At 44.0% G+C, this 17863-nt stretch overlaps 1 protein-coding gene across 1 annotated transcript in view; it reads right to left on the minus strand.

The window, feature by feature from the left end:
* Positions 1–17863, minus strand: part of ANXA4 (annexin A4) — a 57438-nt gene that overhangs the window by 20892 nt on the left and 18683 nt on the right. The window contains exons 2-7 of the mRNA XM_056125324.1: positions 10697–10751; positions 7611–7698; positions 6474–6568; positions 2121–2234; positions 929–1019; positions 234–313 (exon numbers count right to left, since the gene is read on the minus strand). Of these exons, the coding sequence (XP_055981299.1) occupies positions 234–313; positions 929–1019; positions 2121–2234; positions 6474–6568; positions 7611–7698; positions 10697–10705 (477 nt within the window). The 5' untranslated portion in view covers positions 10706–10751. The remainder of the gene's footprint in view (positions 1–233; positions 314–928; positions 1020–2120; positions 2235–6473; positions 6569–7610; positions 7699–10696; positions 10752–17863) is intronic.

Below are 17863 nucleotides of genomic sequence, written 5' to 3' on the forward strand. Positions count from 1 at the left end.
CCATCTTCCTAACCCTCAATGCTCTTATGCAAATCGAGCCTGTCTGCAGTACTTGGCAGGTATAAATGATAAAGGATGGATGAAAAAAGAGACCTAAGAACAAGACCTGGGAACAGGCACCATTTGGTCAGCTGAAATAATGAGAAGGCTGGAAAGGGGATACAGAATGGGCACTTCAGTATCCCCCCCACCCCCTTCAGAACAGCCAACCAACTGGGGGAGCAAATACTCACAGCACACAGAGACACCAGCACCCGCTGGAACATGAAAGATGTGTCCGAGCGAATGTCATCTTCCAGGCTCCGCCCATATTCTAGCAAGAGAAAATTCACAGCATCAGAATCACATCCTGCCTAACACATTGAAGAACCTTCTGTCCTCTCTGGAACCAGCCTGTTGGCCAAAGCAGCTCACCTGGGCCATTTTCCCCCCACCCCATTCACGGTTTTTCCAAAACTAAAACTCTGGTCAAATGCTCAAGTTGAGTTGAGTTTGTCGTTCTCATCAGGCTGAGGTGTTCCTGGCCCTTAAACTGCAGTTCTTGCTCTTAGGTTCTGACTGCACATGTGTTTGTCCTAAAGGTGACATGGTGCAAGGAGAACCCCTCGAGGCCATTCCCAGGGACCTAAGATTAACATGCTACATTAACATGCTACTGCCATTTCCCCACAAGCATTGTGGATTCTCTACTTGATAACAGACACACTTGGAGAAGAAGACATTGCCCTGGGTTGCCTCATCAGACTAAGATCTTTACCTCAGACATCTCAAGAAGCTGATAGTCATTGCCTAGATACGAACCTGCCTCATAGGAAGAGTCTGCAATAGAGGACTCATTATGGCCAATGTTTCAATGCCTAAAGTTGATCCAGTAGGTAACTATCAATCTCAGATGACAAGGAAACATCCACCCTGAGGTGCTACTTACGCAGCTGGTAGGTCTGGTTAATGCGCTGAATCTCCTCAGTTGACCGTGAAGCCAGGATCTCAATCAGGCAGCCTTCATCTGTGCCAGCTCCCTAAAACCCAGAGGAAAGGACGTTAGGAGCCAGTTGACAAAACTGAGTCCCACACACCCAAGGAAGACAGTTGGGAGTCTGCAGAAAAGGAAGAAAACTCACTGAATTTTAGCAACAAAAGCTGTTTGTGGTTTTTTTTTTCTTTTTGGTTTAGATGTGTGTGTGTGTGTGTGTGTGTGTGTGTGTGTGTGTGTGTGTGTGTGTGAAGCAAGCTAGTTTTTTACTGAAACTTATTTAGAAAGATATGATGGGGGAGAAAGGGAGAAGTGTGTGCTGAAGACAGAACACAGGCTTCTCCAGAGTGAAAACAGGCAGGCAAAAAAACACAGACGCAGCAAACCAGATACATGTTCAAGTGAGAACACTTGGAAGAGCAAGCCTAAGATCTACTAGTATTTAATGATCCTGCCCAAACTCCCATCATGTTTGCCAGTAAATATTAGCATCAGTTGGCTTTGAGATGCTGTTTTTCCGCATCGGTTAGGAAACCAGGTTAGGGGCAATTTCTGCTCTCTGAGGGCTTCTTCAGCTTCCTATTCTCTTCCCTTAAAGGACAGAATTCTCTTGTGAAGGTTATTAGTGAACTCTATTTTCCCAAAAGCACCGCAAAGAAACTTGTATATGGCTCTGTATTTTCTGACATGACTGAAGAGGGTGATGGTATAAGAACTTAGTTCTTGGCAATCAGGGACCTGAGTGTGGGCACACTATGCCTGGTAGCCAGGGAAGCAGAGAACCCTTTCGGACCAGTTCTGAGTCTCTAGCAATGCGTCTATCACAAAGTTTCCTATCTCAGAAGTAGTTAATTTGGCAAAGATGTTTCCGGAGCTGCCCCCAAGGCACAATAATCATCATTCCCTCCCTCTGGCATTACAGGAATGAGAAAATGATCTATCTCATAGATTTGGGGAAACAATTTCTCAGCTGCAATGGCTGTAATGCAAGGTCTTGTTTTCAAGCAGTCCTCAATGAGAGGAAATCTTTCTCTTGGAGCTGCTTCTCCTCCTCCCAGGAGGCCTTTGCCCCAGCACCTTGAGAAAGCCTGTCCGAGGGGCAGGACAGACCAAGCACACACACACAGCATGCCGGTAGGAGTCTCACCTTCATGGCCTTGCGCAGCTCCTGCACATCATACAGCACCGTGGGGGTCATCATGCCCAGGATCACCTGCTCGAAGTTGCCGCTCAGTTCTGACTTCAGGTCATCCAACAGGTCCTGCCAAACGAGAGAGCGGCTGAGCTGATCAGCCACAGTGACTTCACAGTGTGGTCCAGGGGTGCCTGCAGTTTCTGAGGCCCTCTGTGGGGCAGGGGAACTGCACAGGGAAAACTCACCAGGATAACACTAAGATGTCACTTGTCTTTACACGGATATGCTCTCCTAACCATATAGTGGAACTTTTCAAAGGCTGCTGACATAGCTACGCTTCTGTTAAAGGCTATTAAGAATACTCCTTCCAGGGACTCGAGTGATAGCACAGTGGGTAGGGCGTTTGCTTTCCACACAGCCGACCCAGGTTCGATCCCTGGCATCCCATATGGTCCCCCAAGCACCACCAGGAGTAATTTCTTAGTGCAGAGCCAGGAGTAACCCCTGAGCATTGCTGGGTGTGACCCAAAAAGCAAATAAATAAATAAATAAATAAATAAAAGACAAAAAGACACTGGTCTTAACTATACTTGATGGTATAGTTAAGACATGCAGCTGACCCTGGTTGGATTCCCAGCACTGCCAGAAGCCCCAGGTGGCCCTTCCCTGAGAGTCTCAAATGCTTCAGTTCAATGCATGGGCCCAAGGATGTGATGTTGTTCAGGCCTGTGGTGCAGGGATTAACCAGGTCACACTCCAGCTGTGCCCACCCTACTGATGCTCAGGGAACCAGATGGTCTGGGGATTGAAGTGGGATCAGCCACATGCAAGCATGAGTCTTAATCTGTATATTTTCTCTCCTGCCACCACAAGAACTCCTCCCTTACCAACTAGATCTGGAAGAGACCAAATTTTTCTCATATACTTCAACCAAAATCACATTATCACAATAAACTGAAAGTAGAAGCAGACATGAAAATTTGGTTGTCTTCCATTAAGGGAAATGTTAAATCTGCAAAATGTAAACTAACATCAATCTTGTCACTTACTTTTCTTGTTTTGGAATATATAGCTATAGTAATTGAAATTATCTATGTCAATGCATGATGTAGTAATTGCAGGGGCGTGGAATCCTTTTGCTGAAAAGGGCTATATGAATATTTTTGTTTTGTTTTTTTATTTGGGGGCAACACCTGGTGATGCTCAAGGGTTACTCCTGGCTTTGCACTCAAAAATTACTCCTGATGGAGCTCAGGAGACCTAATGAGATGCTAGAGATTGAACATAATTCAGCAGTATGCAAGGTAAACACCCTATACTATAGCCCCAGTCCAATATACGGATATTTTAAACAATATTTTTAGGTCATACAATTAAGGTAAAGGGACTGAGAAGCATTTGTGTCTGTCCAGTTATGAACCAGAAACTAATGATGGGCTTTATATGGCCCATCAGCCAGACACTATCCACCCTAGTTCATTGTTTTTAAAATAAGTTAACAAACAGATATGTAGAAATGTCTTCATGGTAATATGGTAACTATCAAATATGTTACAATCTCCTCAATAAAGTTCTCAATAATGTAACAGAGTCTAAAGGATCCTGAAATTGAAAAGCTTGGAGACATTGATTTCACCGTGTTTGCAAACTTAACAATACTTTAAATATGTTTACACGACATTTTTAAGCTGCTGAAATTTTTATGTTGTAAAATTAATACAATTTCTGTAGCCAGTTATCTGCTTATGCAATAAATGTATGCATTTAGTGGTGTCTTTGTGATCATTCATGATCATTTTGTAGGGTTCAGTTCCTGAAAAGAAATGTAAATTATTTGGAAAAAGGTCAAGTTCCAAAGACACTTGTTCACATTTTCTCCTAGAATACATCAGAGAATTTAATAAATTTCTTAAGCTTAAATGACTCATGAAGTGTTGAGTTGCTATTCAAGTCCCAACTTCTGATTCTCATAAGTCTGCTTCTACAATACTGCACTGCAAGACTGTATGTGCATATTTTAATGTTAAATCAATAGATATTGAATAAATGAATGAATGAACAAGCACAAAAAGTGGTTCTCAGCAAATATGTTAGTGTGGGTCATTCTTGACAAGCAGCCAATCACATTAGCTTAGCTCTGAAATTTATAATCAACCCTACCATTTGAGGCAATACCCTTTAGATTTCAAGTTCATGAGACATTCGCCTTTGTGCTGATTGAATTTATTTGAAGATGGAGAAAAGTTTAGAATGCCTACAAGATACTCTGGGCAATCCGATCAAAAGAATTCCATTTTTTACCAGGATGCCTAGCCATGGTGCCCATGCAAGGCCCTGGGGATCTACTGAGCCAGCCCAGTTCCTTCTGCAAGTTTAAGGCTGCCTGAGAAGAAACAGTCAAACCTCTCTCTTTGGGTGTGACCCAAAAAACAAAAAAGGAAGAAGAAACAGCTGCAGAGTCCAGAGATGGCTCAATGAACTGAGTGCGAGTTTTGCGTACGAGAGGCCCTGGTTCCTGGCCCCGTTGGGTTCCTAGCACTGTCGGGTTCCCAGATCGCTTCCAGGAATGACACGTCCCAACCATGTACAGAGCTGGGAGTAGCCCCCCAAGCACCACCAGGTGTGCAGCCTGACCCCCCTCTTGAGGAAAAGAGAAAAGCAGTTTCAGTCTGACAAGCTCTCCATTGTTGCAAGGACAGGAATGTTTATCACAGGGTTCCTACACTCTTGGGCCTAAAAACACTGATTGGCAACATTTCCTCAGTAAAAAGATGCTCTATGATCACCCAGCAAGCTTTTCAGTGACGTGGGAAGACTAAGGGGGCCAACTCTGATAAGTAAATCACTGAGGAGACTGATGGAAGGTCCGGAGGGGTGTGGGTTCAAACTGAAAGGGGAAAATCTGATGAGGCAGCAACCTCTGAATGCTTGCAGAGATAAGCAGAAGCTTAAAGCTCCATTTGAGAATTTGAGGATGTGTCCCTCAATTGAGGAGCCTCATAAGAACGAACACATGTTACAAAAGCAGTTTCTACTCTCAATGCCTCTTTTGCAAACCACAGCACCCAAAAGGAGAGAGAGAACAAAAGGGAATGCCCTGCCACAGATGCAGGGCGGGATGGTGGGGGCGGGGTGAGAGGGATACTGGGATCCGTGGTGGTGGAGAATGGGCACTGGTGGAGGGATGATATTTGATCATTGTATAATTGAAATCCAAGCACAAAAATGTGTAAGTCTGCAACTGTACTTCATGATGTCTCACTATCAAAAACTTTTTTTAATAAATAAAAAAAAAACACAAGACAGTTAAGAAAATGAAAAAAATTTTTTGTAAGTCTACAACTGTACCTCATGGTGTTTCACTAATAAAAATTTAAGAAAAAAAAAGATTTAAAAATTGGTTGACAGTGTTGCTCATGAAGTTCTATAAATGCAATAATTTTCATGAACAACTTTGTAAAGGCCTATCTGACAGTGATTCAATAAAAAATAGTAATGATTTTAAAAAATAAAATAAAAATAAAAATCATTTCTAACAAATTGAAAAAAAAAAAGAAACAAAAGCAGTTTCTGTGGAAGAACAGAAATAGACCTTATGCCTGCCACAGAGGCAGGCAGGGTTGGGAGTAGCTTGAAAGGGTGGGAGGGAAACTGGGAACACTGGTACTAGGAAATTATACTGGTGGAGGGATGGGTGTTGGAACATTGTATGACTGAAATGTAATTATGAACAGCTTTGTAATGCTCTATCTCAAAGTGATTCTTTATACACACACACACACAACACGTGTGTGTGTGTGTGTGTATATATATATATATGTATATATATATATATATAGCTTTTTTGGGTCACATCCAGCAATGCTCAGGGATTACTCCTGGTTCTGCACTCAGGAATTACTTCTGGTGGTGCTTAGGGGATCATATGAAATGCTGGGGATTGAACCCAGCTCCAGCCCCTCAGTGATTAAAAAAAAAATAGACCTTAAATGGCATGAGAGTCTGTTAGAATAAACAGAGTTTAAATATGCTAGCCATATTTAACTAGGGGGTGACTATCCACAGTGGTCTAAAAGAAGCTGGGTCAGGCCCAGGGAAACAAGTCTGGCTGTTTAGTCCTCCAATCAAGTTCCTATGATGTTAGGATAACAAGAGACCAAGCTTCATCTGGAGTTCTATGAATCAAGAGTTCCTTGGAATCACTTCCGGTTAGCAACAAAGAAAAACCTGACATGAAACTTCTTCTCAAGAGGATCATTTATAAACTCAAGGCCACTTTGGGAGTCTAGAGGGGGAACTGCTTCCTGGGTAGGTCTAGCGGCAACGGAGTCCATCATGGCACAGAGCCCGAGAGGTGGCACTTACCCTGCCAACATTGGTCTTGTAGGCTGTCCTGATCTCCTGGCGCTGGGCAGTGCTGCGGTGGGCCAAGATGTTGATAATGGCATCTTCATCAGTGCCTGGGGTGGAGCAGAGATAATGGATGTGGTTTGAGAAAGGAATGAAAAAACAAGTTTCATGGCAGATATCAAAGTCACCCAAACACGCAGAGAGCTTGCTAAGAGGTCCTTGTTCAGAGGGTTTGCCTTTTTTTTTTTTTCTTTTTTTGCTTTCTGAGTCACACTGGGTGATGCACAGGGGTTACTTCTGACTCATGCACTCAGGAATTACTCCTGGCAGTGCTCAGGGGTTACTTCTGACTCATGCTGGGAATCGAATCCAGGTCGGCCACGTGCAAGGCTAACACCTTACCTGCTGTGCTATCACTCCAGCCCAGGGTTTGCACTTTTTGTTTTATTTTTTTTCAGGGCAGGAACAAACCCTAGATTTGAGTCTCTGCCTCTCTGTTAATATGTGTATCCCATTAAACAAAAGAATGGACTTTACTGAGTATGCATTTCCTTTTCTAAAAAGGTGAGTGATTGATCACAACTCACTGCCAGTGTAAAATAAACCAATTGAGGGATTGAAGAGAGTACAGCGGTTACATGCAGCTGACCAGAGTTCGATGCCTGGTACCACATATGATCCCTCGAGTCCCACCAGGAGTGATCTCTAAGCACAGAGCCAAGAGAAAGCCCTGAGCCTTGCCAGATGTGTTCCTAAATGTCTCTAAAACTAAACAACAGCAGCCACCCCCACCCCAAAACTTAACCAAACAAACAAACAACAACAACAAAAAAAACACACAACAAAAAAGCAACTGAGTGAATTACTTAGTATGGTGCCCAGTACTACCTAAATATTCAATAAGTGTTTGGGGGCCCCGCCTAGCGGTGCTCAGGCTATTCTCAGATCAGTGCTCCAGGTACCATGTGGTGGTAGGAATCGAATCCGGCTCTCACACATGTAACGCACGTGTTCTACCACTTGGCCACATCCTCAAGCTCCCCCACTGCACTTCCTTCAAGCGAGACCCACTGATGAGCACCCTCAGCCAGAGCCGCTGTATGGCCGGGGCACATGGCTCCCAGGCTGCATTCGCCTGCAGCGGACACTCACCAAGCCCCTTCATGGCCTTCCTTAGGTTCTGCGCATCTTCGACGGCGTTGAATCCTGGAGCAGCTTTGACAGTCCCTCCTTTGGTTGCCTGGGCACAAGGAGAAACGTTGTGACTAAGGTAGCATCTCATTCAGCACACACTCAGGCGCCTCCCCGGGGGCCCACGCTAATCGAGGAGCCAAGAAGAGAGCAGGTTCTTCTCCAGTGAGCTCAGGTCCTTGGTCATGGGAAGCAGCAGGCAGTGGACAGGAAAGCGAGTCAGCCAGCACATTCCCCTCCACGCAGGGAGGTGAGGAAGGATCTGGTGCAGGAGGAGAAGCCTGGGAGCAGCTATTCTGAGGAGTGACTCTGAGACTGAACAATGACGTGCCTTAGCTGACTGTGCCATAGCTGACCAGGTCACGGATGACCGTGCCAAGATGTTAAACACAACAGTGTAAGGCTTCTAGTAAGTGAGTCCAAGCCCTGAGTCACCCTCAGCTCTATGTCCCTGTTCTGGGGTCCCTCCATCTGTCGTGGCTGTGTTGGACCTAACTGGGACATGCCACGTGTGAGAATTTCTCTGAGGAGACTGTCTTCTTGCATCCTCTCCTGCAGTTAAAGCCTAAGAAATAACCAAAAGGCATTTTGCTTCTTTTTTTGTTTTTTGGACCACACCTGGCCAATGCTCAAGGGTCACTCCGGCCTCTGCACTCAGGAATCACTCCTGGTAGAACTCAGGGGATATATAGGATGCCAGGGATCGAACCCAGGTTGGCTATGTACAAGGTAAGTACCCTACCTGCTGTACTATCTCTCTGGTTCCACATCTTTCTTCTTGCCTTCTACAGTAAGTCAGTAGTAATAAGCAAATTGGTGATTTGCCATCAAAATTCCTACAAGGTCTCACTCAGTCTTTGGTCCAAACATGAGACAGTTTTCTGAGTCAGATGCTTCAGGAACTTTGTTATTGAAAAAGGTGTAGCTGATACTCAAATATTGCATTTGACTTTAAAACCAACTGCATTACTGAAGGACACTTACGTGATTAAGGTTAATATCTGACAAGGTGATCGATAGAGGGATTTGCAAGAATGGCTCAGTTTGTCAATAAGCATTTTTAGTGAGGGCTTTTTTTTTCAGGAAAAGATAAGCTTTAGGGTGAGCCCTAAAGTGTCTGTATTGATTAAATTCCAGGGCACGATGCCCCATTACCGGTGCTGGGAAGGCAGGGATTCCATCCGAGACCGGCTTTGTATGGTCGCAGGCAAAGAGAACAGGAGGATGGGAAAGAACAACAAAAACAAGAACTAGAAATGGGTGATACATCATAATAGATGAAAATTTTTTTAGTTATTAAAAATAATCACGAGGGGCTGGAGCGATAATACAGCGGGTAGAGCACTTGCCTTGCATGTGGCTGACCTGGGTTCAATCCCCAGCATCCCATATAGTTCCCTGGGCACAACCAGGAGTAACCCCTAAGTACAGAGCTAGGAGTAACCTCTGAACATTGCTAGGTGTGGCCCAGACCCTCCCACCCCCAATAAAAATAATAATAAAAGTGGTAAATGTTAAAAAGATTGACATGCAATTCAATGAATGCTATTCAGCAATAAAAAACAGTGGAGTAACAACTGATGAAATTTAGCAGCACTGATAACTTGCAAAAATTCTGAACACATAGACTCTAGATTCCATTTGTAGAATGTTCTAGAACAGATCAAACTAATAATCCTAGATTAGGCAAAACAGTAGCACATATCTGGGGACAAGTGGGGAGTATGATGACATGGTTTGTCTTAATAGGGAAATAAATTACATATACATACAAACATATGTATGTACAACTCATCTAACCTAAGACAGTTGAACCTTTCACTACATGTAAATTATTCCTCTTTAATTTTTTTTTGTCTGTTTTTGGATCACAACAGGCTGTGCTCAGGGCTTATTCCTGGCTCTGTATTCAGAGGTGTTATTCCTGGAGATACTCTGGGACCATATGTGGTGCCAGGGGTTAAAGTCAGGTTGAATAAACGCAAGGCAAGTGCCTGACCTGCTGTACTTTCTCTTCACCCCTCCCCATTAATTTGAAATCAATTTTTTAAATGTCATTATTTCTTACATTGTTTTTTCACTTTCAAATCCTCTCTCTCATAAGGGCTGGAAACATAGCTCATAATTAGAGTACTTGTCTCACATACTATATATGAGGTCCTGGGTTTGATATTTGGCACCAAAAAATAATTAATGAAGAGCAGATCATTATTCATTTAGGATCATTTACATGTCCCTCTTTCTTTCTTTCTTTTTTTAAATGTAGGAGTACTGCCATTGATTAAGCTGATTGAATCGCATGTTCCTCTTTCTAAAGACATCTGGAGCTGCATCTAGTTCCTCTACAGGTATCCGATTCTATTTGTATCATTTCTTCCCAGATGACCAGAGATCCAAACCACATGCCTATTCAGAAACCTCCCTTGGGTGAGAGAAGCAAAGCAGATGGTTGGCCTAGGGAGGGGCGGGGGGAGCCGGGTGTGCAGCTAAGAGGCTCAGTTTCCACAGCAGCTTAGAACTTTATGAAACTCTTGAAGGGATCAGTTTTCCCACCAGTCCCAAAGATCAGATAACCACACTGGGAGGAATCCAATCAAAGTAGCAGGAGGAGGACAAGTCCATATGGCTAAGAAAACCCTTCTAGATGAACCTGGGAGAATGGGGTTACATCAAATATCAAGGGCACAATGCCCCATATCAGGTTCTGTGAAGTGATTGGTAATCATTGGTAGGAGAATCTGAGATTTGGGAGTTTTCCTTTATCTTGGCCGAAATTTTCTACAAGAAATGTGCAACACTTCTGCAGAAAGAAAAGCATACATTGTTTCTGCATCTCGGGATGTTAAAGAACTCAAAGGATTCACTCTCTGTGTTAACTTTCAGGGTCCAGGTACTCACCACCCCGGAAAGAAATCAAGCTGCTGTTCCATTTCCTCTTCCCTCCCCCGTGCTGTGCAAACAGCCTTCCAAATGAGACAATAGTCATAAGTCTACACACCTGGTACCTGTCTGTGGCTGGCACGGGAGGGCGAGGCTCCCCCACTTACCATGGCCATGACTTAATTTCCAGATCAGAGTTCAGTCACAGGAGCAGAAGTTTCTCTGTGATAAGAGAGAGGAAATGACTGTGATGAGTAAATTGTTATTAGAATTGTTAATCTAGATATCCTACAGGTAGCAAGAAGTTAAGCCATGGATAAGTGATACTCAGTTTCCTCAAAAGGTCAGCTATTGATTAGCCAAAGACACCAAGGCCAGGCTAATAAGTAAAGAGAAACGGTTTGAATGGCTAGGTTTACGAGGCCAGCAAAATACTTGATCTTATCGCTCTTCTGTTTGGGAACACACATTACAGAAATAATTCCTATTCTTTGGTCAAGGGAACATAACATTATCTGTACTAGAGGCATACCCAGAATTTTTTTAATTGTTAATTTTGTTCTAGTTTAACCAAGTGACGACACTCCACCATCACCAAGTGCCCACAATCCCCACAACTGTTGTGAAGTCACCTGTTGACTTGTCAACATCCTTCCCCTCCCCAGACCTCCACTGCTTGGTTTTGTAATCCAAGGTCAAGGATTTGAAGTTGCTTAATACTGTGATTTCCCTTTTTTTTTTTTGTCTCACTATATACCACAGATGTGTGAGATCCTTCAAAGTTTTTTCTTTTCCCTCTGAGTTATTTCACTGATCACGAAACCCACCTGTATTCTCCAATTTTGTCCACATTGCAGTGAACCACATAATTTCACCTTCACCTTTTCTTAGAACAGCACAATATTCCACTGTATACATGTACTCATGACTTTTTTATCCACTCATCTTTCTTTGGTCACTTAGCAGACCCACATTCTGAACTGCATGCTTTAGTGGACTAGAAAGGGGCCTCATCAAAGAAAGGGATTGATGGGGCTGGAGCGATAGCACTGCGGGTAGGGTGTTTGCCTTGCCCACAGCCAGCCTGGGTTCAATTCCCAGCATCCCATATGGTCCCCTGAGCACCACCAGGAGTGATCCCTGAGTGTAAAGCCAGGAGTAACCCCTGAGCTCTGGCATCCACTCTATGTGTGAACATATGTGTATAGGCTCAAAGACAGGCCAGGGGTCCCATCAGTATTAGACTCTTGATTTCCCATTTACCCCTTTCACTACCATGTCGTGAGACTTCATGGTGCTACCCTTCAAGTTACAGCCTCACACTAAGCCTTGCCCTGACTCCTTTACAGCACCCCTTCCTTCATCAAGAACATGACTCAAACATTCATCCAGTCATTCAGAACACAAGAAATAACTTTCTTGTAGGCTAAGACTCTCAAGAATTCTCATATTGACAAGCTTTCTGTTTCTAAGTCCTCTCTAGATGAGGTCCATTTGCTAAGCATTTCAGATCCTGGACACTCAAAGAATCATCCCAGAAACATAAACCTAAGCATCACTTGGGAGTTGGCTAAGAATGCAGAATCTCAGATTCCCCTCCAGATTGCTTTCCAGAATCTCCATTTTCACAGGATTTTCCAAATATCTGTCTGCACAGTGGTTTGGAAAAGCACAGACCTGGACAACCCTTCTAAAGAGCTCTGTCCAATTATTATTCCCCAAGAATAATAAAATCTTTCTTAATACATTTATGTTATTAGGTTTTTTGGGAGGTAGGGGGCACAACTGACTTTAGGGGTTACATTCAGCCCAAGGCTCAGGAGTCGCTCCTAGCGGTACAAGGGAGATGGGGCAGTGCTGGCTACCGAACTGGGCCTCCTGCTTGCAAAGCATGTACTCATTCTGTTTAGCAACCTCTCTACCCCATTAACCTGCTTCACTATCAACTAAACCAGGGTTAGCTAAGTTCATCATTCATCTTTCCTTAAGCCCAGTCCCTTTCTTCCTTGTTCCTATCATTCACTGCAGACATAACTTACACTACACAGGGGTTCAAGCCCTTTCCAGTGTATTTCAGTGGTCAGCTCACACACTCACTCGTGGTACTGGGCATGCCAAACAGCAGCACTGCGGGGATGGTACCCCACATGTCTGGGTAGCACTGGGGATCCAACTCTAAGGCTCTCACCTGCCACTGAGCCATCCCCTGGGCCGCCCAAAGCCTGTTTCTATCCCGTCTAAAAGCTAAGGGTGGTTTACTATTTTCAATGGTTCACATGAAAAGGAAAGGGTAGAAAAGAAAAGATAATGTTTTATGATGTGAAAATTATATGAAACTTAAATTTCAGGATTTATAAGGCTTGCTGGTGCAGTCGCCAACATTCTGTTTACCCTTGAGTCATTTACTCTTGAATGGAATTGAGTAATCATGACAGACAGAGATGGTACAGCTCCAAAGCTGACAATACTTAGTATTTGGTCCTTCACAGAAAGTGTGCCAGACCTTGGTGTGAAGGAAGAAGAAGGAAGTTACCAAGAAGAAGCTGCTGTGGATCTGGGACCATCAGCACTGAGATCAGAATGAGGAGAAGGGCTAATCCGTCTAAGTTGTGGAAGAGAACTCCTTCAGGTAGAAGGATTGTTCATGCAAAGGCCCTGGGATCACAAAGAATGTGCTATGTATGAGAAATGGAGAAAAGTATGAAGAAAACAGAGCAAAATGTACAACTTTGTTATGCTCTATTTCACCGTGATTCAATAAAATTTAAAAAAATTATTAAAAAAGAAAAAGAAAACAGAGCAAAGTGACACAAGGTAAGGTGGCAGAGGGCTTGGCTATGGATGCATGAGAAATTTTGTCTTTCTCATTTGCCCAGAAAATGCTAGAGGAAGTTGTGACAAGGACTTTTGAAGCCTTTCATGGGCCCTGCCACTCCTTCATTTGTAGGCTCTGTTTCACATGCTATGAATTACCCAAACGCACCCACATCTCTCAATAAGTATAACACATGGATGCAAGAGAGATAGTACAGTGGGTAGGGGTGCTTGCCTTGCATGTGGCTGACCCGGGTTCAAGTCCTAGCATCTCATATAGTCCCCTGAGCACTTCCAGGAGTGATCCCTGAGTGTGGTAACCCTGAGAACCACAGACTGTGGCCCCAAAAGCCAAAATAATAATAATTTTTTAAAAAAACAAATAAATAACTCATAGAAGAGCTGGACCAGTTGCTGACAATTGGTTGACGACCTGGCAAGCAGAGTTTTAAGAAGCTTTGCTTCCATAACATTTGGAACAAATGATAATGAGCTAAGTACCAGAGAAGGGAGACTCCACCCCAAAAGCCAATACCATATTTTAAGCTATAATATAAGCACTGCTAGTTCTTTGACTCCATCCAGAAGCAGAAAGAGTGCTTGGGCAAAACCTTCTGGAAATTCTGAGCGTCAGTACTCAGTGACCTAAAAATATTTTAGTGGAGGGAAGAAATGTATCATAATTGAACACAGGGTGCTTTTAGTCAGATAATTTATTCTGAGACTTGGACCGCACACAGTATACATCCATTTACACAGAGACAGCTATTGAATATGTATTATTTACTAATCTGGAAGACATTTCTAAGTAGATTATAGAATAAATGCAGAAAATGGTACTCCTTGAATCTCTGATTAGATATTGGGCAGTGCTGCAAGGTTAACACACACAAATGCTGAAAGCATTGTCTGGCACCTAATCAGATCCAATAACTAACTCTTGGCAAGGACAAGGTGAGTGGAAAGGAGAGAAAGGGAAAAAGAGACCGCCCTTAGGTCTCCCCCACCCCCCACCGCCCTGGCACCGGCACCCCAGCACCCCGTATGGAACTGCTGCAGGAGTTGCTGCTGCTGCTTTGTTTGTTTTGGGGCCACACCTGGCTGTGCATAGGTGTTACTCCTGGCTTTGCACTCAGGAATCACTGAGTGGGGCTGCCGGGGAGTGAACCCGGGGGCTGCCACGTGCATAAAAGCACCCTATCTGCTCTACTGTCTCTCTGGCCCCTGATGCAGGAGCTGCTTCTGCTGCTCTTTTTAATCTTTTAAAAATGTAGTCACTGGGGATAGAGTGATAGCACAGCGGTAAGGCGTTTGCCTTGCACGAGGCCGACCCAGGTTCGATTCCCAGCATCCCATGTGGTCCCCTGAACACCGCCAGGAGTAATTCCTGAGTGCAGAGCCAAGAGTAATCCCTGTGCATCGCCGGAGATTTTTTTTCTTTTTGGTGTGACCCAAAAAGAAAAAAAAATAGTCACTGTGAAATTACAAAGTTATTCATGATTGGGTTTCAGGCATACAAGGTTTTAACACCCATCCCCTTCACTTGCCTCCACCAATACCCCCTCCCCAAATCCATTTGCCTCCACCCTAGCAGTTTGCTTCTACAAGAGGCTTTTTATACAGAGCAATAGCAGGGCTGGAGCGATAGCACAGCGGGTAGGGCGTTTGCCTTGCACGCAGCCAACATGGCTGACCCGAGTTCGATTCCTCCGCCCCTCTCGGAGAGCCTGGCTCGCCCACACGGCAGAGCCTGGCAAGTTACCTGTGATGTATTCGATATGCCAAACACAGTAACAAACACAGGCCCGCTCGAGCAAATCGATGAACAACGGGAGGACCGTGACCGCACTGTGATCGACAGTACTGTTGCCGATGGGGTTGGGGTTCCAGACAGAACACCTCACCACCCTCCAGCATCACCTCCTCCCCCCTGGGTGACGTCTTATCTCTCCTACAGATGTTGCCCCCTTCCCGTCCTTCCCCTACCACCACCCCCTAGACCCTTCAAATGGCATGTTCCTTACTTACTGGATACCAGTTCTCACGCTCTTTGTTTCCACTGTCTTTTGGTACTTGTAATTATATTATTATGTTTTCTTTATATTCCCTATATGAGAGATCTTTCTGTGTCGGTCTCTCTCCTCTGACTAACTTCACTCAACATGACACTCTCCAGGACCCTCCATGTGGCAGCAAATTTCATGACTTTCTCTTTTCTTATAACTGAGGAGTATTTTTAAAACTACAGTTTTTTTTCATCTATTCATCTATATTCATCTATTTTTGAACACTTGGGTTGTTTCCAGATTTTGGCAACTGTGGATAGTGCTGCAAGGAACAGAGGCATGCAAATGTCTTTTCTCCATTTTGTTTTAGGGCCCTTGGGGTATAATCTAGGAAGTGGAGTTACTGGGTCAAAAGGAAGCTCAAATCCTAGATATTTTAGGAATGTCCATATTGTTTTCCAGAAAGGCCAAACTAGTCAATATTCCCACCAGGTGCTTTTTTCTTTAAAAAAAAATTTTTTTTTTAATGATTGATATTCTGTGGTACTATTATTGTAAACATTCTCATGCACATAATTCTGACAAATACCGGAGCTTCTTCACAGCACAGATGATCAGCCACTTTCTCTCCAAAGTTCCACCTAAAATACTCCATAGTTCACACACACAAATGCACACAACTCACAACTACAACTCACAAATATATACAAGCTCTCATACATTCTCTCACATACACACTCATATACACTTAGCCTCTCTCACACACTCTCTCACACACAGGTATTCTCAACAGGAATGCTTTCCTGCCTCAGCCTCCATGATTCTCTCTGAAGTGCAGCCTACCTGCAAGTCCATACACTGAAGGATATAACCAAGTTCCCAATGACTCAGATATAGCAGAGGGTATTTAAAAGCTCCTTTTAAATTAGCAACTGTGCCTGGTTTTCCATCTGCAGAGTGCAAACATACTCAGGTCTGGGTGTGGTTCAAATGAACCCATAAGTGTCAGGATTCTTCCCGAATAATAGGATGGGAGGGATTCTGTTAGCAGTGTCTAAGGAAAAAAAAGCTCAACGGGCTGTGTAGTAATGGGACTCTATAGCTAGGCATCGAGCCGGGCTCCTGGGACATGACTGGAGGCAACTCAAAGAAATCTGGGCTAAATGATAGTGGCTGTTAAGAAACAGACCTATCCCAATACAGTTACATAAGGAACTAAGTTGTAAATTCCTTGTGTTAGAAAAGATTATACAAATTTGAAGAGTTTATGATGGTTCCATAAAAAAAAAAAATTAGCGTGTTGAGAACACATACCTATTATATGCCAGTTGAATATCCAGAGGGATAATTATTACATTGTCCTACAAATTGTCCTATGTACGGTATCCCTGAAACTATCAAGCCAAGTGTTGACCCAAATATAGAGTTTCTTGGGTCCTTATGCCAGGAACAGACCCTTTAGTTTCAAGTAACATTTCAATAAATCATTCAGAGGTAATTGGGCTGCTCACCCAGAATTTGGAAAACAGGCAAATCAGATGGTTCCTTGAGTACTAAATTAGTAAAATCAGCAAAGTAACCATCAAAGACTTGTGAACTTGTCTCAATGGAAAAATGGTTTTTGATGGAGCTGGGGCAATAGAACAGTGGGAGGGCGTTTGCCTTGCATGCAGTCAATCCAGGTTCAATCCCCAATCCCCGGCATCCCATATGGTTCCCTGAGCACTCCTAGGAGTGGTTCCGGAGTGCAGGGCCAGGAGTAACCCCTGAGCATTGCTGGGTGTGACCAAAAAAGCCTAAATAAATAAATACTAACATTATTTTTTTTAAAAAATGGTTTTTGAGGGGCCAGGAAAATGGCTTCAAGGGCTGAGCACACACTTTGCTTACGGGAGGCCTGGGTTTGATACTCTAGTATTGCGTGGTCCCCAAGCAAGGAGCACTGCATGGTGAGTAACCTGAGCACAGCTGTGTGTGGTCCCCAAACAAGATAAACCCTTCAAAAACTCCCAGCTGCTAAGCGGTATTAGCATATTTAAAGAAAAATGTAGATTATCTATCATCAATCAAGCTCCACACAAAACCATCAAAGGATTATTTTGAAATATTTGCCCAAGTCCTGTGCTTTTGTTTGTTTGGTTGTGTTTTTGGGCCACACCCAGGGATGCTCAGTGGCAACTCCTGGCTCATCCTCAGGAATCACTTCTGGCAGTGCTCAGGGGGCTACATGGGATGCTGGGGATTGAACCAGGGTCAGTGGTGTGTAAGACAAGTGCCCTAGCCACTGTTCTATCGCTCCACTCCGTACTATCGTCCCCTCTCCCATCCCCAATCCCACCCCAACTCTTGTCTTAAAGACAGGGTGGGTCAGAGAGATAGTACAGTTGGAAAGGCACTTGCCTAGCATACAGCAGACCCAGGTTCACTCCCCGCCTCCCCACATATAGTTCCAGTGCACAGAAGGGTAAGCCCCCTCCCCCATCCCTCCACCCCCCCTCACACCCAAAAGGCACA

The sequence above is a fragment of the Sorex fumeus genome, unplaced genomic scaffold (genome assembly GCF_029834395.1).
Source record: "Sorex fumeus unplaced genomic scaffold, SorFum_2.1 ptg000006l, whole genome shotgun sequence".
NCBI lineage: Eukaryota > Metazoa > Chordata > Mammalia > Eulipotyphla > Soricidae > Sorex > Sorex fumeus.